The following is a 23,111-nucleotide window of genomic DNA, read 5'->3' as shown; positions in this document are numbered from 1 at the left end:
TTTATTTAATTTACAATAATGTCAATAAAATGCTAATAAATGCTATATAAAAAGGGATTTCCAAAAGATTTAGAAGACGTCACTTTTAACGGTATCGACAAAGCATACCACACCTAGTTTCTGGGCTATTCCCGGGTGTAACCTGAGGCGATAAATAAAGCGACTTTCCTTGTACCGAGTTGTTTTACGTTCTTTTTAATGTACTACAGTACATTTGCTTTTATATTATTTACTTGTAATTCCCAACATCGATAATAAAATCTCGACTGTTTCCGTTATCTGGACAAATAACCGATACTTCAATACAAAGACTTAGACATATTTATTGATTGACTGTTTTTTATCATTGATTAAGAATTAAATGTATGTATGAACAGGTAGTAACCTATCTAAAGACTGTTTTTTTGATTAATAGTCGGATGGGTCTGTGCGCAATCTGATGGTAGATGTGTACGCCGTATGAAATTTTAGCCATTCATTCAATTGTCGATGCTCCATCAACGTTTGGATATAAAAGGCATTTTTCTAATCCAAACACAATAATACTATATATTACTACCGTGAAACACAGAAGATTATGTGACGAGAGTACTGAACCCACCCAGATGGGCTTACACAAAGTTCTACCATTAAGTATTCCATCATTGAATTTCTCACGCGGCTACTGTTCTATATCAGATAATCAACAACAACGTTACTAACTAAACCATACGACAATGCAATAATTATGGAAAAAGAACACGTATGTTTGATAAAATTACAAAATACATATCTCTTATAACCGGTATTCAAGTCTTAGATCGTCTGCGAACATCACTTTCTCTTAAAAACATAATTGTATAACTCGGCTATGTGTGGGAATTATCGAGTTCCCATGACACATTCCTACAGGTTTCCTTATATGTTAGATTTTGTCTGAATGAAAGGAAGTTGAAGAAATTTCGATTTGTTATAAAGTTCGGTCAATAATTCTTCTCCTAGAGATATTTCCATTGACATTCCTTAAATTTGCAAGGCATTGCCAAATGAAGCTCTTTAATGTACAGCCTTAGTACCTTCTTTCAAATGAGACAAATTTATTGTTCATTTTGGAAACTTAGCAAATTTTGCATACGTGTTCGTTTGAACACAATTGAGAAAAAAGTGCTTTCATTGCTTCATTACAGAAAGGTCGGGTCAACAAGGAATACATTAAGAATGTGTGATTTCAATAACATTGTATCATAATATACAATTACGCAAAACATAATGGAAGCAAGTAATGAAAACAATTTCGACCCAGATCGAAAGTAAACTCTTAAGACTTCCGTTGAATTATATTTCTGCTGATACGACCGGTGTTACCATGTGTCTAGTATTAATGCGGACACTTTGATTTTTATATTTCAACAGGATTAATATTTACAACAAAACACAGAATCAGTAATCTATTTGCGATAGTGTTTTTATTTAATTAATAAACGCATTGTTTGTAGCGTCTTATTCCCTTTTTGTTATTTATCTATCTTTCCTGTCAGTGTCAGTTTTGTATCGTGTGTCCGGTTGTTTTCATGCATATTTGGTAACTCTGGTTATAGTGTATTGTGCAAGATTACTCGACGATTCGATTCTTGTTTATCGCAATGTCACGTTTACCTTTACACAAATCAAATAAAAATCAAATCAATTTTATTCGAGTAAACTTCACAATGAATTTTTGAATCGTCAACAATTAAATACTACCACCGTTTCGGAAAGCAGCTTCTAACGAGAAGAGACGGCAAGAAACTCGCATAGTTGCTCTTTTTAAATAAACAGATTTACAATGCAATTTTAAATGTGCAATTTACAGTAATTAGTATGTAACAGTATGATGGCCATTTATTGTCCGTCCCGATGACATTGATCTAAGAACGATTAGTACTGGTATGTTTGTCTTAGTTTTGGAATATTCCCGAAGTCCTCAACCCATTGGAATTGATATCTACGATCTTACTTGAAAAAGTGAGCCGTTTATTTTTCTTGGTTAGAATACGCGCATCTCACTTGATGATTGCAACACAAACCCAGGCAAGCATTTTCATGTGACCAAACCCGTTCTTCTTCTCAGGTCAGGGTGTTTTTTTTTCCGACCCGGTGGTAATGTTTCAATTGACTGTCAATAAGAAAGTGTAATACTTCTATATTGTATAAAGCAATTTGAGTTTGAAAAACTAACTGCTTTTAGGAAAAGCCCTTGTTAACCAGTCTTCTGTTGTGTTACACACATCGAACAAATATATTATTCTAACGACATTCGTAAGTATATTGTATAGGCCAGGTGCACTACGTACACTAGTTAGATAGTCATAGTATGTAAAGTAGTGCCATATCATCTAAACAACAATGATGTCTTATTATTGATTGATTGATTGTTTAGTAGTTTGTTGTACATATTTTGATTCCAAACAGCATCAACGATTACAACAATAATACCAAAAAAAATAATTCATATTTTTTATAAGTGCTATAATGTAACTGTTATCCTATAATTTGTTACCGTAACTCATTGACTAGAGTTACTGGTCAACATGATGTAACTTCAATGTAATATCGTATTACAAAGGCTATTGACCACACGAAATTAACAAGGCGTAACGCACTGTTAATAAGGACGAGTATTACATCGCACTATTTATATCAACGATTCAACGATGTCTCACATAATAAATCGTGGCATTACTACTATATTTGGAACTATTCTGTGAATGAAATGTCCAATCTCGACGTAGAACTCGATCGTGAAATGAGAGGCTATGAAAAAACTACGACAATTATTATAATAACAAAATAGTGCCACTTGAAAAATGTAAATGTGTGTTATGTTTGGTGACAATTCCACCAGGCCGCTGCAATGCAATTTTAATATACTTGTATTAGTTTTAAATTGACAATATTAATTGTAAATAAAGATTGTCCTTGACTTGAAAATTTGGGATGGTTGATCGCATTTTGACCCTCCAGCGCCGATTATAATCAAATTCACATTCCTGCGTTTTAACCTCTGGGATATCTCTTAATGAAATATATATAGTAGGTATAGGTTAACTTTTTATACACGATTAAGTTAAACATCATTTGTTTTTTTTTTCTTAGAGTATATTGTGCTCAGCGAGCTGAGTCACAACACGCCGCTTATCTGGAGTTTGTTTATACCGCGTGTTTACGTTGATATTACAATCGCACTCACTTTAACTGTGGCATGAGTTCAAGGAATATTGAGTATGAATCAGACAAAAAATAGACAGATATATGAGACTTATGTTAGGAAGTTCAAAATAATCGTGTTAGGTAATGTGTTAGGACAAAATTATTTTTTATACACATGGTGAAGATTGCGAGTTCAATTGGACAAACAACACGTTCACGTGTTCTTTATATTGCATAATATGTAGGTTTGTATGTAGGCTTGTCTGTCATATGTAAAGCCATGCGTGGTCAAATAAACTCTAACCTTTCTCCGTAACAGGAAGGGTTTCTTCTCAGTGAGACAATAAAAGGATGTTGCTTAATAGCTCGTTAGTGTTGCCACTGTTACTTAAACTTAATTATATTATTATTGTTTTAAACAAAATCTTACCCGTGTACTGTTTTTGAGATAATCGATGTATCAAATGTTGTATTGATTGTAAACGAACTTACAAAATATATTTAGGTCGAAGACGAGTGAACGCCTCATCTGATGTTAGGTTGTCATCAACGGCCATAGACAATGGCGCTATAAGAAATATTGACCATTCCTAACATCGCCAACGCGACACCAACCTCAGGAATCTGTCATGACCTTTGTGCCTGTTCACTCACTTATCAAATCGAAACAGATCACTGACTACTGCTGTTTGTTGGTAGAATATTTGATGAGTGGGTACATATCCAGACGGGCTTGCACAGAGCTCTACCACCAAGTGAAACCTTTGCATCGTCCTTTAAAGGATTATATTTAGCGTAACGATCTAAATGTAGATTGTACCGAGAAGCTATGTCAATATAGTGATGTCAATCAAATACCTTTGCGTGTAACCACCGTCCGTTAGTCAATTGGCTTTGTGTTTGTTTCAGTATTGGACCAGGGGGAGCGGCCAGTCAAAATCAGCACAGAAACACAGGCTAAGCCGACAGTGCAGTACATCGCGGAGGACGAAGAGGTAAACGTTATTAATATTACGTTAATAAAATGAAAGCGACATTGCTTTTAGCGCGATTTTTTTAAATAGCCAATTAGAAACGAGAACGTTAATGTAGCAAGTTTATTTTAAAGCAAAATAACCAATTGCTAACGAGAACAAATTTGTTTTAAAGTTAAGATAGCCAATTGTAAGTGTGCGAGTTTAATGCGCGTACAATTGCAAACGTATCCATTCTTTCGAAGTTACAAACCTTTTCAAATATATTAAGTCTTGAGATGGTGTGATTAGAATCCATGAATCGGTCGGAAAATTAAGGCCTCGAACTGGCACCAATAAAAATGGTGGAATATGATTCACATTCGCACTGTTTCATGAACGTTCGTGGCGTGAATGTGGTGCCCGCATAATATATAAAATAACTTTATACGTACGTTGTTTATGTGCAAGGATTGAACCTTTCCCGTTACGATGGATCAAGGACGTTATAACACTATTAGCACTTGTTAAGAAGAAAATTTCACTATACCATATTACTATGGAATATTATCTAATAAAGTTCCGTAATTTAAACTTGCAGCCTGTAAATAAACTCGTATGAATTATTAAAACAAAAGAATAAATCCGATACATAATCCTTAGTAGTACTTATTTAATTTAATACTCTGTATCAGAATATGTAAAATGCATGTAATCATTGATTTCTGAGTCTTGTTTGGTAATAAAAGGTTGTTTACCTCATTACCTAATCATTTATAGGAATTCATATCATACATATACCAATTTCTAAGAAAGAAAAAATCATAGTGAATATATCGGTGGTCCTTTTCGTTAGCATTGACATTCCGATTAGTACTAAGTGATGTTCTTTACCAAGTAAAAATAATACAATTAAATCTTAGTATTTGCAATATGTACGTTTCTGACATCTAACAATACCAAATTCTATATAAAAATAATTAGTTGTCGACCGCTTAGCTCTCGTTTCAGGTTTTGTTTATCATATGTTAGACAAATGAGTAGCCTTTGTCCATTCTTGGAGTTCAAATTAGCTTCAAACTAAATTTCATCAAATTCGGTTCATTGCTTTGATCGTGAAAGACATACAGACAGACAGAGTTATTTCCACATTTATAATATTAAAGATAGATATACGATCTAAATTACCAACTTATTCGACTTCTGTCACTTACGATTCGATTGCCTATTCGATTATAAGTGAAGGACACACATACAAAGTTACATACTTTCAGATATACGTTGTTAGTGAGATTAATAAGTCTTTCTAAACTACCGAATAAAATAATGCTTTGCATTTTGTAGATCGGTCAATTTTTAACATGAATATCATAGACAAAATGACGTCACTAGATTCGGACATATTTATAAATAGCATTTATAGTCTGTAACCAGTTTTTAAATAAATGTTATTTATATTTAATAATATAATAATAATGATTTATCGTGATATTTTTTTTATTTGTCGTATTTTATTTCCTGTTTATTATAATGAAAAAGTATTTAATGATATTTTTAAAGTAATAGAATTCTATTTAATACTCTTACCATCAGCGATCAAAAAAACAAATTGTATTGTAATATAATATGTGTAACAACATATTTAACTGAAAAATCCTTACATTACAAGGAAAAAAAACTTATACTCTGAGAAAAAAGAAATGAGTGAGTGAGAAGGAAGATGCAGCTTTGCTTGTTTTACATAAAGGCTTTGATTTATTTCACGCTAACTGAACTTGATAACTCGCTTTCCTTTTATCTATAGAGATTATGATAAAAAATACAAAGTTATTTTAAGCAGCTGTGAGTATAAAATTATATTAAAACGTAAAGAAAATGCTAGCAAATTCAAAAGTGCGCTTTAATAACATGTCTAGACAAATTTTGTCGTGTTGGTCTAGTCTAGTAAAAGGCGATTTCATCCGACATGTAGGGAGACGTGACCAGCTTACACGGTACGTGATAACTTCCTTCAACAAAGCAATCTAATTCGATAGTTATCTTTGTTCCGTTAAAATTTTGAGGTTTATTTACCAAGGAAGCTACTTCAAGTACATTTTCTTATAATTAATTTAATTTTACTTTTATATTGTAGCGGATATTGCAAAAGTTTGTTTGGTTGGTTGATATAACAACGGAAACTGAGTTTGTATATGTAATATTAGCGACCCGCCCCGGCTTCGCACGGGTGCAATTCTGATACTTAAAATATTACAGAATTTTTTATTTACGACATTACATTAGAAACTTCTGAAATTATCAGCGTTTCTTTACTATATTGTCCATGTGTTATATACAAAAACCTTACTCTCGAATCACTCTATCTATTAAAATAAAACGCATCAAAATCCGTTGCGTAATTTTAAAGATAGGTATTAGCATACATAGGGACAGAGAGCGGTAAGCGACTCTGTTTTATACTATGTAATGATATATATGTGGTATGGTATTAAACAAAGGTTTTCAAATGATTCGATGCTTTTTTAAAACGAATTATCCTCAAATCATAAAAAAATATATAAAACTAACCTTGGCTGTTAAATAAATTTAAAAAGTAATTTTTTAATGGCATTTTTAACCTTAAGTGTCCTGGTTTTTTTAATATTCGTTGATTGTAATTGTATTATAATTGCGGTTTGTTTATTGTTTACATAATTATATGCATTGTTTATTTTAAATAAATATATAGGTGTTAATATAAGTAAGTATTTACATATTATTTTATTTATTGTTTAATCTTATTGTTGTGGACGTACAGATTTTTGTCGTTAGCATTATCAAAAGTACTGACAAAGACGAAAAGCGGCAATGTCCGTCCGGGCCATTGACCTTTACAGTCTACACCCTTAGGAATATAACAGACTGGTGCTAATTAATTCAGTGAAAACGAAAATCCACTTGAATCCACTAGAAATAGACATTGACCAAGTCATTTCTTTTATTTTAATTTAAAATTGAGATTTATTAAATTTATGTTGTCAAATAATGAGGATTTCTTTAGCAGATTTAGACTTTTAATTACTTGTGTAAGGATAGACTCAAACAATCGAGTGTTAGATACAAGGGTGTCAGATTCCCTTTAAACACACGTAGATTTATTTACGATATCTTTCTTCACTGTTTGGGATGAAGTTAATAATAAATACATGATCTATAGCCGAGCAACTTGGATCAGGCTTTTAAATAAGAATCGATGTAATATTACGATGAGATAAGTCTTAAGACTTGAACCCTCTTTAGAAACGTATCGAATTATACCGTTTCGATGTGTAGCCGATATTCGACATATATGTATATATTTTTACAAGACAAAGAGACAGTGCACGGTTATTACGTTATGAAGGTGACCATTGACTTTGTCAGTAATTTAGTGTTATTATAAGGTGTATAATAAAAAGTTATTTATACTAATGTGGAAAAATTGTGCATGCTTGTTATTTTAGTCAATTTTGTAATGGTCAAGGCCTCCGAAATGTTATTTTATATTAATTATTACTTAAACCTATAAATATTTATTATAAGAAGTAAAAAAAAACAACTCGATAAGAAAAAAGAATAATTAACATTGATTTAAGATATCACACCGTTATTATAGCTACATATATGGGATTTCTTTATTTTAATTTTAGTGTATAGTGGACTGTTATAACATAATAATAAATATGAAATTTTATAATTATCAAATTTAGCTGACAATCGGCGTTGACAACACGAAAGATATAAAACAAATAAAATTCAGCTGATTTGATAACCTACTTATATTATAAAGTTTGCTGAAAAAATCCTTACGTCTGTTATCATGTTGAATGTAATATGAATACAATAATAATAAACACAATTTTACGAAGATACATATTTACAAAATTGTACAATGACTTACGACGTTTTTTATTATAACATAAATCGAAGAATTTGTTTACAATAACAATCTATGTAAACGTTTTGTATAAACCGCGCATAAAATATATGATAGATATATAAACCCAAGGTCTTTTTTTGTTTTCCAAAAGTCAATTGTTATATCTTATGCGTAGTATTTATTTTCTTACGATCCTAATTTGAAATATTAATATTGCTTTGTCAAACCTCCAGAGGCATAGAATTATCTTTGTACATGGTAAATCTTTATTAATAATTAATATATATTTATGTCGGTTCTCAACGAGAATCTTATTTAAGATCTCCTTATTGGAATCAAAATATCTGTCAAGAGATCTATCTCTTTAATAAGAAATTGATCTAAAACATCGAACCATAATTTTCTAACGAAGCAAGTCTCACCGTCGAAGATTTTTTGTCCCGGATTCTAAATTCCCGGCACATCTAAATGAAATCAAAATGCATCGCGTGCGTTGTCTTAAACATCACTTTCTATCGGCTATAAACACGCTGCGCGGGCGCATGCAAAACGATCGTTGCGAAAGCAATAACATAATCGAAACTCGATCTTAATTTATTGCTTTAACAAGCTTCGCCCCTCGGTTTCGCACTCGTTATTTTGCCATTATAGAAACGTGTTGCATACGCGTTGATTACATAATCGCATACATTATATTAACTGAATCTAAGTGAACAAGTACATAAAGTTTGCCAAATTGGTTTACATTCTATGGATCCGCTAATTAAGGTTACAGTTTGAGGGTTAGACTTTGCATATCATTAAATTATTTGCCGATGATTATGAAATGAGAGCCGTTTTAAAGTTTATTAATTACATTGATGTCATGATAATACTGTAACCTGATTAATAAAAAATGCTTATGAACATATTCGAGTAAAGAAGATCTTGATTTCGATGTCAATTATTTTCTTTATTTATAAATTGCACGTGAGACGCCGATCCGGGACGCTATTAAATATAGATAAACGTAAGATAATTAGGCTTTAGTAATGAATTAGTATTTAAATATACACATTAATAAACATTACTATTTTTTTTATTACGACTTTAATTAAAAACAATTACTTCGTTACAGATATTAATTCGTTATTTCAACATTTTTAGTTATTTGTATGTGAGGTTATTTAATTTAACATTATTTATTTTTAACCAAGGTTACGTTTTATTTCTATGATATATGTTCGTTATACATTTATTTTGTTATATTTAGTGCTGGAATTATTAAAAATGAACAAAGAACGAAATGGATAGTTAACGCTTGTGGGCAGTGATGTCTGGTTTTGAAGCGGTTAAGCGAAGAAGTGTTTTTTTTTGTTTTTAATAATAAGGATTAAACGCATGTGTACGTCACTACTTGAAATTTTAATTACCTTTTTTTCTGATTGACGTTGATGTATTTCGATGCTCAGAATAATTATAGCCGGTTCAAAAGATATGGTTTATCCTCGAGACATTCAAGAAATTAAATGTCCATGTCTCTATATAGTTTTTGTTAAATGAATTCAGAATGTAACTAAAGTCACTGGAATGCAATGTGAAATGGTTTTATTTAAAAATAAAACAGTATATTTCAAAGTCCGTTGTTAGACGGTGTTAAATAACATTTAATTATATTTAGGACCGTTTACTGTTACAGCGATTCGTGGACACAGTAAGATTGGGGACCTTTTACAACAATATAACAAACAAATATTGGTTTTACTTGTTCCGGCGTTTATTAGAGAAAGACTTTTCTTCGTTTAAAATCGCAGTAGGTAATTCTAAATTTAAGACTACGATTATTACAAAACATTAGAAAACTCGCGACGTCTCATTTCAGTATCTTGATTACTGAGTCGAAGAACTGAAGTTTAGGAAGAATCGTGAAATATGTTCAAAAGTATATTCAGATATGATGACATCCATATTTATACGAACTATATGAATCGTCTCATTTCCAGCTTTCCGGAATGTTTGTCAAGTAGACCGAATGCTAAATCCTAAGTGGGCGTAATCCGAATTTATCCTAAATAGTGCGGTTTCATTAGTACGACTTGTTCACTGAACTGGAAGGTTTGACAACGCTAAACGTGGGCTTCGCTTTATTTGTAAAACATTTTAAACGACGCGGTTATCTGTAAACTAATTTTACTACTGGAGCGCTTTGTACAAGCTTGTCTGGTGGTACAGTCCAATCATCATGTAATCTACCCTCAAACAACAATAAAATTAGTGCTGTTGTTGCCGATGAAGGTAATATCGGTTGGCTAGTGTCGATTATGAATGAAATAGTCTAAAATTGAATAAACATAGAATTAAAAATTGCAGACAATGGTAAGTGACATTAAGGTGTCATTATTAGTATAGCTGTAGAAAAAAAATTTGCAGACAATGATAAGCGATTTTAAGTAGCTGTCATTATTAGCTTAGCTGTTTAGTTCAGATCTCATTTTCAAATTGAATAATTTTTCTTTAGTAGAAAGTATCACAGCTTCGTCAATAATTTAGCTAAATCATCATAGCGGTCAAGTGATCGATCATGAGTCTTCTTGCTCTAATGAACCGAAGAAATCGAGCACAACTCTCCCAGACTTGTGCTAAGATTTTCTTTGTTATTTTTATTTCATTTATAAAACAAACTGCCAATTAGGTAATCTGCTGGAAACTCGCTTCCCCAACATTCGAAACTAAGATTTTATGTCTCTTGTACCAGCAGTTACACTGGCTCACTTATCCTTGAAAACGAGACATTAATACTAAGTCAATACTTAAACAACTGTTTCATGATGGAATATGTCATGAATGAATAGTATCTGTACATATGGACTTGATAATGAGTTTTGAAAATCATCTTTACGATGTTATAGGCTGTTTATATAACTGTCCTATACCGCTCATACGAGTATATCTCCTTGTGCGCTCCTTGTGCTCCTTGTTTAGTGTCCGGTATGTTTTTTTATGGTAAGAATTTGTGACGAATTTCCTAGTTTCCCAATTGTAAACGCTTCTGTCACATGTATGTTATCTGTGGGATGTTTTCGATCATCGCAGATCACTAGAAATACTGAGAAACTTTCGATAGAAAACTTCAACATTTTTGCTTGATTTCTTAATCGCTAAAGTCAAATATAATTTGAGTTATTCAATTTCATTTGTTCGTAATCATACACCTCGCCATAATTTCTCTGTTATGTTATCATTTATCAATACGAACTTGGTTCTCATGTAAACGATATTACGTATTGAATTTAACCCTTCAGTCATTTATGGTTTCTTGGAAATTGATATCTTGAAACTTTTAAGCCATATTGAAACTTAACGGCTTTCTATCTCGCGTTTCTATTTATTAATAATAGCTAATATTCTTTTCGTTTTTCTGAATTGTAAATATGTACTGATTTCCTACATTTGACCATTTTTCGGTTTGCAAGAACCGAGATGGCCCAGTGGTTAAAACACATGCATCGTAAACGCTGATTGTGGGTTCAAACCCAGGCAAGCACTACTGAATTTTCATGTGCTCAATTGTGTTTATAATTCATCTTGTGCTCGCCGCTGAAGCATAACATCGTGAGAAAAGCTACTTGTGACTAATTTCAACGAAATTCTGCTACATGTGTATTCACCAAGCCGCATTGGAGCATTGTGGTGGAATATGCTCCAAACCTTATCCTCAAAGGGAGAGCTTAGTTCAGTAGCAGAAATTTAGAGGTTGTTAATATTATAATGTTAATTATATGTTTTATAAATTGATGTGTGTAACAAATTGCTCATGTCAATATATTATATATTATTGGTATAGTCGTTGGGACGTATGACAGTTTTGTATGTAAATGTCGTAATCGTGATTGTCGTTTCTTTATACTAAATGACTTGGTCGACCTATGCTGGGTAAGTGGCACGATCTGGATCCGTTAGGTGATGCTGTGGTCTAGTTATTATCAAAATCCCGTGATTTCCTGGTAACATAACAATACACTGTTAGATTTTCCTTTCTTATATTGGTTGACGATCGAACTTGAATGTCTAATAAATTTTGTTCCTTTTATAAATATTATATAATTTTTGTAAAATAGATTATCGCAATGAAATCCTGAAATATAAGAACTTAAGCCAATAGCCAATTACTTCGTTAAAATAAGATGAGTACATTTTTTAGTTAAATGCACCGATGTAATTTTATTAATGGAATGGAGTGAGGATTTACTATAGCAAGATTCTTATCGATTTTTGAATCGATGAATAAAAGCTTGACGAAGTACTCGAGTGAAGTAGTTTTATTTGATTTTACTTAAACATGAACGATAAACGCTTGTAACCGGAGTACCTAATACCAAGATTGTCTAGTCATAGCATAAATAATCCAAGCAAGTCACAGTTGGTCAAGCCAGCCGCATTAGGCTAGACTAGATCACCTTTGCAATTATGTTGTAATGGCGCAGACTCCTTTCCCTTGTATACAACGCCAATTATATAAATTCGTATTTCGTAATCGATATCAATCAGCAAATCATGATAAAAGTAAAAAAGTAAAGTAACAGCCTGTAAATCTCCCACTGCTGGGCTAAGGCCTCATCTCTTATTAAGGAAGAGGGTTTGGAACATATTCCACCACACTGTTCCAATGCGGGTTACTAGATATACATGTGGCAGAATTTCGTTGAAATCAGTCACATGCAGGTTTCCTCACGATGTTTTCCTTCACCGCCGAGCACGAGATGAATTATAATTATAAACACAAATTGAGCCATATATATAGTGGTGTTTGCCTGGGTTTGAACCCGAAATCATCGGTTAAGATGGACGCGTTCTAACCCTGGGCCATCTCAGCTCAATCAGGATAGGAGAAACAGTTTGTTTTTTATTTGGTGACGATCGCAAAATATTTCACCTGTAATTTCACCCAAAATAAGGAATACAGATAAACACTCCTTACGTATTCCATACTTATTGGAATAATATGTTTTAATTTAAAGCTCCGATAGCATTATTGTAGATATTAAAAACGAAATGTTTTTGCATATCCATAATGAATATCATAGATTATTAAAGCTCTCGACCAATGACATCCCGTCAATTCGTTGTCAGATGATGTTTAATTGTTATTTTGTCTATTTGTGATTAGTATTATAGACTGTCAAGTATAAGTTGGCGTTCCTGTGGCAGCATCTGCTACACCTTTGTTTTGCCACTTTTTTGTTTATTTTAACAATATCTCCCTAGAAAATAATTCTCTACGTCTCATTTTTAATAGATTTTGGGTAAGTTTTCTTAATAAGGGTAAATAAAACAAATAAGATATTAAATGAACAAAAAAATTAGTACATATTTTTGCCACACTTACACTTGACGCGCTATATAAGATTACATTCGAATTGGTATTATTTGACAGTTTGCTTATTCATTATATTACATTGTTTGCTAGTGTTATTTGCGTTCAGATTTTGTTTTATGGGCACACTCATGAAGTATATTATTGTAATAAAAATAACATACTTTGATTACCTTGTATCTTCAAAATAAATATTAACTATTTTGCAGTTATGACTGTATCATAAAATCTTGTTTATTATGTAAATAATTTGTTAATAAAATGTATTTCATTTTTTATTGTGCTATTTAACAGAGTAAAGAGTTATGTGAAAGTCTGAGGTTTGTACGTTTAACACTCAATCACGCTCGAAAGGATTAATTTGCGATTATAATACACCTCGTACTCTGTGCATCGGTTTGAATCGTATCGTGAGGAAACCTACATATTTATGTTGATTGAAATTTTGCCACATACATATTTATCCCGTATTGGATCGTGATGAAATAATCTCCAATAGGAGGCAAGGAGGCCTCTGTCTGGTTGCGGGTCATTTACGAATATATCCATATGGTATATAATTTAATTGCTTTTTCATAGCGAAGGTCGGTCAAATATAATTAATTTATATAATAACACTCTTATCTAAGAAAGTAATTGCGATAATTACGGCATTAAATAACAAGGTGAATTTTTCTTTGTAATGTTAAACATTTTTAATTTGCAATTAATTAAAATCATCTTCCTGTCATTGTTCTTGATCCTTCGTTTATTTTGTATAAGGTCGATTTTCAATCGGCCTTGTTAACTTATATTTAATGACTTCATTTGACGTTTTGATAGTTATGTATGAAGAAAAAAACAATTAGCATAAATTAATCTATAATGAAAAAATTATGAAACATAAACAAAGAGTAGTGATGGCCCAGTGATCAAAACGCGTGCATCTTACCAATGATTGCGGGTTCATACCTCAGCAAGCATCACATTCATGTGCTTAATTTGTCTTTATAATTCATCTCGTGCTCGGCGGTGAAGAACAAATCGTAAGGAAACCTGCGTTTGTATAATTTCATCGAAATTCTGTCACATGTGCATTCCACCAACCCGCATTGGAACAGCGTGGTGGAATATGTTCCAAACCCACTCCTTAATGGGAGAGGAGGTCTTAGCCCAGCAGTGGGAAATTTACATGTGTTCATGTATGTATGAAAAAATTATGACACATTTTTAGATAAGTGCCATTAGAACGTCGATGGATAAATTTCGAAGTGTCTTTCGTTTGAGAGAGTTCTAGAATTCGTCTGTAATTCGAATGAAGTTATTCGTTCGTCATTACCGGCGCGGAACTCAGCGGGGCATTAACGGCTGTTCCTTTGACTTAACGAGGTTGAGACATAAATACTTTGAACCGTTCTGATAACTGAGCACAACCTTTTCATAAAATCAAAGTTTAACCCGGTTCTGAGGCGAGAGGTCATTCCTTTTCAATAACTTCCTCTTTGGAATTTCTTTTCTCGCGTGCTTGTCTTTTAATAGCTTAATCGTTTTAATTCGAAATTTGAAAAATGGAAGTGTATTTTTTTTTGTTGTGGTACTGTCTGGAAATACATGGGCAACATTTATGTGGAGATTAGTAAGATTTGATGTTTACTGTGTACTTCGATCTTTGGTCCATAAAAAAATGGCTAATTAATAATGCTGATTATAATATTTTCTATAGTAAAAAAACGTGTAATCTTCGCTTCAAAACATACAAAAAAAAAACAAAGTTATGTTTGTTATAATGAGAAATTACATACCTAATACCTTTTGTTTAAATTAACATACATTACCGAACGCTAATATTACGCACTCTACAGTTATTCCTATTTAATATACACGAGTAAATATTATTTGCAATAATAATTTTGATGACAGTTACTTCAGTTTTATATATTAATATTTAATCTGTATTACTAACTAATGCAAGGCCACGCATTGCAATGCCTCTGAATTTGGCGTAAACAATTTTATTATCCCATACGAATCGCGCGCCATCTATTGTATGTTTTTTTATGGTATAGGTTGGCGGAAGAGCACATGGCTCACCTGATGGTAAGTGGTCACCATCACCCATAGACAATAACGCTGTAAGAAATATTAACTATTACTAACATCGTCAATGCGCCACCAACAATTGGGATTAAGATTTTATGTCCCTTGTGGCTGTTGTTACACTGGCTCACTCACCCTTCAAACCGAAACACAACAATACTGAGTACTGCTATTTGGCGGTAGAATAACTGATGAGTGGGTGGTACCTACCCAGACGGGCTTTCACAAAGCCCTACTACCAAGTAATGTTGATAGTTCTAAGCAAGAAAAGATTAGTACCCATAAGACGCTTTGAAAATCGCATAGAATACAAACCGAAAACAATAACTATTTATCAAAATACTAGCAACCCACCTCGGCTTCGCACGGGTGTAATGATATGACATCACAATAGAAATTTCTAAAATTATCAGCATTTCTTTACTTAATTGTCTAAGTATTGTATATAAAAACCTTCTCGAATCACTCTATCTATTAAAAAAACGCATCTAAATCCGTTGCGTAGTTTTAAAGATTTAAGCATACATAAGATATAGGGACAGAGAAAGTGACTTTGTTTTATACTTTGTAGTGATAAATGAAACTTTTTTATTGCTTATTTTAATTTTTTAATATTAATAATGGACGATGAATGATGATATGAACTGTTAGTTTAATTATTATTGAAATTTTTTAAATGATCTGACAATTTACCGAAAGGAATTTATTGGAAAGATGTATGTGTGTGTGAATCGTTGTATACTAACAGTAATTAATTCCCACATACTCGTTTCTTTCGTTTCGTATAACGTGAGAACGAATGATAATATCGACTTCAAGTACATGTGACACGATTATAAAGAAAAAAAGTAATAAAGAAAAAAGGTATTGAAGAATTGTAAAGTTCTGTTAATATTACTTAGCAAGGAGGTTTTAATAGGAAGTGATCAGCGTAGGCAGACAAAATTACAACATCAAAAATTTTTAATAATATTTCACCCTCGGGGTTTGTTTATTCCAATTTAATTTCTAACGTATTTCCTAAGAATGATTGCGATCTGACCTCAATTCTTGACTAACAAGTAACTAATCATATAATTAGATTTTTTTTCTACCTTGACTTCATTTCCATAGCCAGAATTTTTGTTTTAGATATGTATTTTATAAGGAATTATTAATTTCCCATTACATATTATTAAACGAGCTAGTTAAGTGGGCTTAAGCCCGAGCAAGCTCTACTGAATTTTCGAGTTGTGCTAAATTTGTGTTTATATTAATCATGAATTAAAACACAGTGAGGATGTGTGTGTGATATGAAAATCAGCTACAGTTTTTATCGTAGTGTCTGCAGTTTTTTGTGACTTGCAAGAAAAGTATTAGACGTGGTCTGATAATAATGTTTCGTTTCAGCAAATTAACATGGCACGAAAATAAGAATTTGAATTGAAAATTTAAATGGACGCCATATTTTTTTGGTATATAATTTTGAAATGCTAAACTGTTGGAATTCAATCGTCAAACATTATGTCCATATTAGTACAAAAATCTGCTGTATTTTTTTGTCGTGCTTTTTTAAATAGTTAATAGACAACATTAAATTAAATTAGTATATGGATCTGTCCCTCTGTGAATCTACTACTACGCATTCATCATGATTAAGTTAAATATTGGTCCTCCCAACAGAGAGATATTTACAGACTATACGAATAATTGAATATTGATACTTAATATATAATTTGTATTAATATTTTATTAAAACAGGGAAGACATACGATTATTTCTTCTGTATGTTTAATGAAGGCCAGTTATTTCAGGAAAATTCTCCTCTTATAGATAACTAGAACAAATACGTCTCACGTTACGGTTTCGATAAACTTTATTTTATTTGACGTCACAGGAAAATTATAAATCAATTGTATCGAATTATGAATTGAAGACTGTTACTAAACTAACGAAACGGGTGCCATCGCTTAGGGACAAACGTCATGCGATAAGTAATCCTTGTATTAAATGTATTTGTTTGTGTATTTTGAACCGCGACAAGAAGATTGTTTTAGCTATTTTCTCCTCTTAGAAACTTTTTACAAGGCACTGAAATGATAGTTCAAAAATCATTCATCTTTTTGGACATTCGCAGCAATTGTGTTTTGGCGAAATAAAGTGTATCTAAACTATTTCACTGTTTACAAGAAAGATAAATATTTTGATGTACGTAATGTACATAATAATATATTAATGTTGAGTAAAATAGATACATTTATATGATTATCTATTTCATCGAAAGATGAATATATTTCGATGAAATAGATAATGAAGGTTCTCGGATAACTTACATGTTGCTTGCTATTAAGCTATCGAGATGTTATAAGATCAGATGTGATGTAGTATGAATGAAATCAGCCGGCTCATGAAAGCTAGTACAAATAGTACAATATGTATTTACCAGCTGTCAATACTGATTTGTATTAACAGCGTATCAATTTTGGAGTCAATGACATATTAAACAGCTATAACTTTAAAGTTCAATCCATATCCGGAATTTAAAATAAAATAAAGATAAGGTTAATTAAAAACAAAAAAATTAAAACGGCAGTTTTTATCTTTTTTACTACAACGAGTTTATTCATGTAATTAAAGTCATTAAATAAATAAAAATTATCATATATATCTGTTGTATGGGCGTTCCCTTAAATATTTACTTCATTCTCTTTTTAAGAAAATTTCAACGCTCTTACTATCGCGATTATGGAGATAGAGTCTTATGACAGACATACAAACAAACGGACTGACAGACAGGCAGCAGAGTCTTAACACTAAAAGTAACATAATTGAAACAATGATTCGTACGCCATCATTAAAGGAACAAGATTGTCTTTTCGACTGATTTTAATCGGAATACTTAATTATTTATTACACAATTATATTACGAATAAAAACGTCACCGGGTTTCACGCCCAAGATAAAAACACATGTATACGATTATCTTGAGGTCACAATTACTTAAGTCACTTTCAGACAACGTATCCTTACGATCAAATACCTATAATGCAATCAATCAGTTTTTATTATGACGATAAAATAATTAGTCACGATTCAACGTATTATCGTAACAGCCGTGGAAATTTGAAGAAACTTCCATAGTCCGTGACGGATTACACAATTACGTGTAAGACTGACACATAACTGGTGATATATGTAATTGATCATGTAATATGTTGTTACCATTGTATATATTTGTTTATGGATTCAACTAATTATGTGCTTAATATGTGTTTATAATTCATTTCATGTTCAGTGGTAAAATAAAACATCGTCAGGAAATCTGCATGTGTCCAATATCATATAAATTCCACATGGGTATTTCGCCATCCCGTATTGGAACATCGCAGTGGAATATGTTCCAAACCTTCTCTTCAAAGACAGGAGAAGCTTCGGAACATGATGGAATGGACTCCTAATCCTCCCAGCAGTGTGATATTTATAGATTATACGAATTTCAAATTTATATTTAACAATATACCTATTTCAATTTAATATTTCAACAACAGCCTGTAAATTTCCCATCAGTGGGAAATTTCAAGGCGGTTGTTGTTTGGTTGCAACAGTTGGTTATACGCCGATATTAATTAGATGACTTTGTAGATTTTATAATCTTTCTCAATAAATCCGCTTTTTAACTAAATTATTGTTTCAAATCGAACTGGCTGTTAATAAGATAATCATTCAAAAATGAAGACTTCAGCTTCGTGTATGAAAGGTTTTAATATCGTATCACTCAATTTCATATGTGTCAATTTTAATAAATACGTTTAGTTTTTGAAAACATTCACGTCGAAAAACGACCGACAATTTTACTACTTGGACGAGAATTCTACTAACGAATTATTTCTTTAACGCAATCGAATCGAAAAGTAATAAGTGCCGTTCAGCCGCTCTTTTTAACACAATCCAGTTACAGTTCGGTCGAAGTTGGATGGAAATATAATCGTGATTGTATCGTGCCCGATATTAATGTTTGGAAATTCGGGTAAGCTGAGGTTAGACTACCTAAGCAATAGTGTAAAGTTGATCTTGTAAACTACGAAATCGTTTCTAAAGTAACAGCCTGTAAATTACCCACTGCAGAGCTAAGGCTTCCTCTCCCATTAAGGAGAGGGCTTGGAACATATTCCACCACGCTGTTCCGATGCGGGTTGGAAGAATACACATTGGCACAATTTCGATTAAATTAGACACATGCAGGTTTCCTCACGATGTTTTCTTTCACCGCCGACCACGAGATGAATTATAAACACAAATTAAGCACATATACATATATAGTGTTGCTTGCCTGGGTTTGAACCCGAAACTATCGGTTAAGATGTACGCGTTCTAACCACTGCCCAGTGGTGCCCATCTCAGCTCGAAACTCGAAATCGTCTCCTAAGTTTATGTAATTGTTTCAGGGTGAGGTTCTCGACTGTCCACTATGCCTGTCCACATTCACCGCAGTCAGTATGGTGCGGCTAGCGTGGTGCTCCCACCGCTGCTGCGAATCCTGCCTACGTCAATACCTCGCCATCGAGATATTCGAGGCGAGGGTGCCAGTCAACTGCCCAGTTTGCCATGAGAGCATGCATCCGTCTGGTGAGTAATCTCTTACAGCATATTATCAATGTTTTATATTGTAAGGTCTTTCTATATTTAATTTTGAAGTGCAAATGAGTTTCATTGATACAATCATGATTCATCTTAAAATAGACCTAATTGTATGCCAATGCGCTTTGCCAAACGTTGGACAAAGTTATATTGTGCCTGTGGTTACTCGGAAAATATCTGAAATTCTTTTTAAATTACGAATTATTTATATGCGCCAGACAAATATTCATGTCCTAAATTGATCCAGCGGTTTGAATATTGAAGTTCTTTTGTAATTTAAAAATGGAATACAAATAGTTAATAACTTATTGTTAGATGTATTATTCCGTTTATCGTTATATATATACTGTTTATTCAAGCTAATCTCTGGAACGACTGGACCGATTCTTACAGGACTTTTATTGTCAGATAGCTGATGTAGTAGCTTGGACTAAAACATTAGCTTTTTTTATTAAATTTAAACTTGCACAAAGTCACAGGCACAGCTAGTGTAGCATATAAAAAACTTTGCAAAATTACTGTCATATACATTGTATCGTATAAAATAAACGATAATTATTAATCCTCGGTTAATAAATAACAATTAATTATTGTAAATTTAAACAAATACTAATTGGTATGAGATTTGCTTGGTAATAAATGAATCCGACTAAAATCATAAGCGACACGTTCGCGTAGGTCACATTTATTTTAGTTATTACCTTGGCATTCAGAGATTCAATACTTAGTCAGGCTATATAGTATATATTTGAATACAATTAATAACCTGTTGCAGGAACTAATGACTAAACTAACATTGACTCTTGGCGTAATGCCCATTTATCTCTACGATTCAACGTTAACAGATTATTTAGATAATAATCGTAATCAGCAGTGCGATTCCGTAAGAAATCATTTCGTATCTCACCTCGTAAACTGTTGACTTACGGTGATATGCTATTTTCATACGTGTATTCTATTATCTTGTATAATCAAAAATAGTGTAAGCCGATTTTTCGATTTCCCAGTGATTATGGGACGATAGCTGGCCGTAAATAATGCAGAAAATTAAAGAGTACCTATTCTTAATTTCAAATTTACTAAATTGTTTCGATTCAAAAAAATATTTATATTTTAGAGAGCAGAAAAGCTCGTGTTCTGCAGTGAGTTTCGAGATTCCTCTTGCAGAATATCTGTGCAGATGTTTTGTCAAATCAAACATTTTATTAGATACATACATACATCCTTACTTAGTATCGTTTATTTAATTAAACACTAATGTATCTCTTTCTGTTATCGTTGAATTATATTTGAAAGAATAAGACAGCAATATTTAATTTTTAACCAACTGTCATTTAAATAACATGTCATTTGAAAATAGGACGAGTAATTGTTTGACTTCTGAAACAAAGAAACAAATGCCCAGATGACTTAGTGGATTTTTTTTTATGGTATAGGTTGTCGGACGAGCATATGGGCCACCTGATGGTAAGTGGTCACCATCACCCATAGACAATGACGCTGTAAGAAATATTAACTATTCCTTACATTGTCAATGTGCCACGAGCCTTGGGAACTAAGATGTTATTTCCCTTGTGCCTGTAGTTACACTGGCTCACTCACCCTTCAAACCGGAACACAACAATACTGAGTACTGTTATTTGGCGGTAGAATAACTAGTGAGTGGGTGGTACCTACCCAGACGGGCTTGCACAAAGCCCTACCACCAAGTAAGGATTTCATGATTGTGGGTTACTGAACCCAGCAAGCAGGGAGCAGGCAATCACAACTGAACTTTCGGCTGCTTAATTTGTGTTCAAATGGAGAGGACTCAGTCCAGCAGTGGGATAGGATAGGCTTTATTAAAAAAATTAATACACTACAATTTTCATAATACTGTAAAATTTCATTTGATAAACAAATAATATATTTATCGTGTTAATTAGTAAATCAACGAATACTATAAACGTGTTGCTTCGGAATATAGAACTAATTGTATTGATAAAAAGTCATAGTCAAATATCACTTAACAGAAAGTATGTCGGGAATCTAACGAGAAATTATCTGGAACCGTATTAAAGAATACTTAATGTAAAACATATGATATTTATAAAAGTAATGATTAAGGTAGCGAAGTCGTTTCAAATACATTATATAAAACACGACAGTATATGCAACAAGAATTCGATAAAATAACAGGTTTTAAAATGTTTTCTATTGTTCGTAATATGTTTTAGGTTTTTTTGCATTACTATCATTTCGAAACACGACCTTGTTAAAAATTGGTATCTTCGAAAGCATATTGAAATAATACTCTTTGCGCTATCGGCCTACACGATGTATCGTATGTATTGTTTACCTGTAGTGGCTTGGCTTTGCTCTAGTTTTAAGATGTTGGTTGTCATGTGTCAGGGAAAAAAGTAGCCTTGTCCTTTCTTGGAGTTTAAGTTTGCTTCATACCAAATTTCATCAAATTCACACAGACAGAGTTATTTTGTTAATATAGATTGGTGTGTAATACAAATATGAGAAAAGAAAATTTATACGTAAGTTCATTAAACATTAAGCTTCGTAGTTAAATATGTACTCTAGTAGAGCTTAACTAATGTATGAACGAAGTAGAACCGAACGATCGGGTATAGCTAATAAATGTTCCGTTCAGCTGAGAACGCTTAATCGTTCTTCGTTCTATTGCAGAGTTGTTTAACAGTTTTTTCAACGTGAGTGAGATCTGAGTTCAGATTCATTGATTTCGTCAACGAATATTCGATTTGTTCGAACAAGTAATAATGAAAAAATAATCGGATGAAGCTAATGATGATGAGCAGATATGGCCCAGTGGTTAGAACGCGTGCATCTTAACCGATGATTGCGGTTTCAAACCCTGGCAAGCACCGCTATGTATATGTGCTTAATTTGTGTTTATAATTCATCTCGAGCTCGGCGGTGAAGGAAAACATCGTGAGGAAACCTGCATGTGTCTAATTTCATCGAAATTCCACCACGCATTGGAACAGCGTTGTGGAATATCTTCCAAACCCTGTCCTTAATGGAGCCTTATCCCAGC

General features: G+C 32.6%; 1 protein-coding gene across 2 annotated transcripts in view; it reads left to right on the top strand.

The window, feature by feature from the left end:
- Positions 1-23,111, top strand: part of LOC124535186 (E3 ubiquitin-protein ligase RNF19B-like) — a 64,401-nt gene that overhangs the window by 27,885 nt on the left and 13,405 nt on the right. For both annotated transcript variants that reach the window (XM_047111286.1, XM_047111285.1), the window contains exons 2-3: positions 4,078-4,163; positions 19,873-20,053. In XM_047111286.1, coding sequence (XP_046967242.1) covers positions 4,078-4,163; positions 19,873-20,053 — 267 coding nt within the window. The remainder of the gene's footprint in view (positions 1-4,077; positions 4,164-19,872; positions 20,054-23,111) is intronic.

The sequence above is a fragment of the Vanessa cardui genome, chromosome 14 (assembly GCF_905220365.1).
Source record: "Vanessa cardui chromosome 14, ilVanCard2.1, whole genome shotgun sequence".
Taxonomy (NCBI): domain Eukaryota; kingdom Metazoa; phylum Arthropoda; class Insecta; order Lepidoptera; family Nymphalidae; genus Vanessa; species Vanessa cardui.
This window is presented reverse-complemented; position numbering and strand designations above follow the sequence as displayed.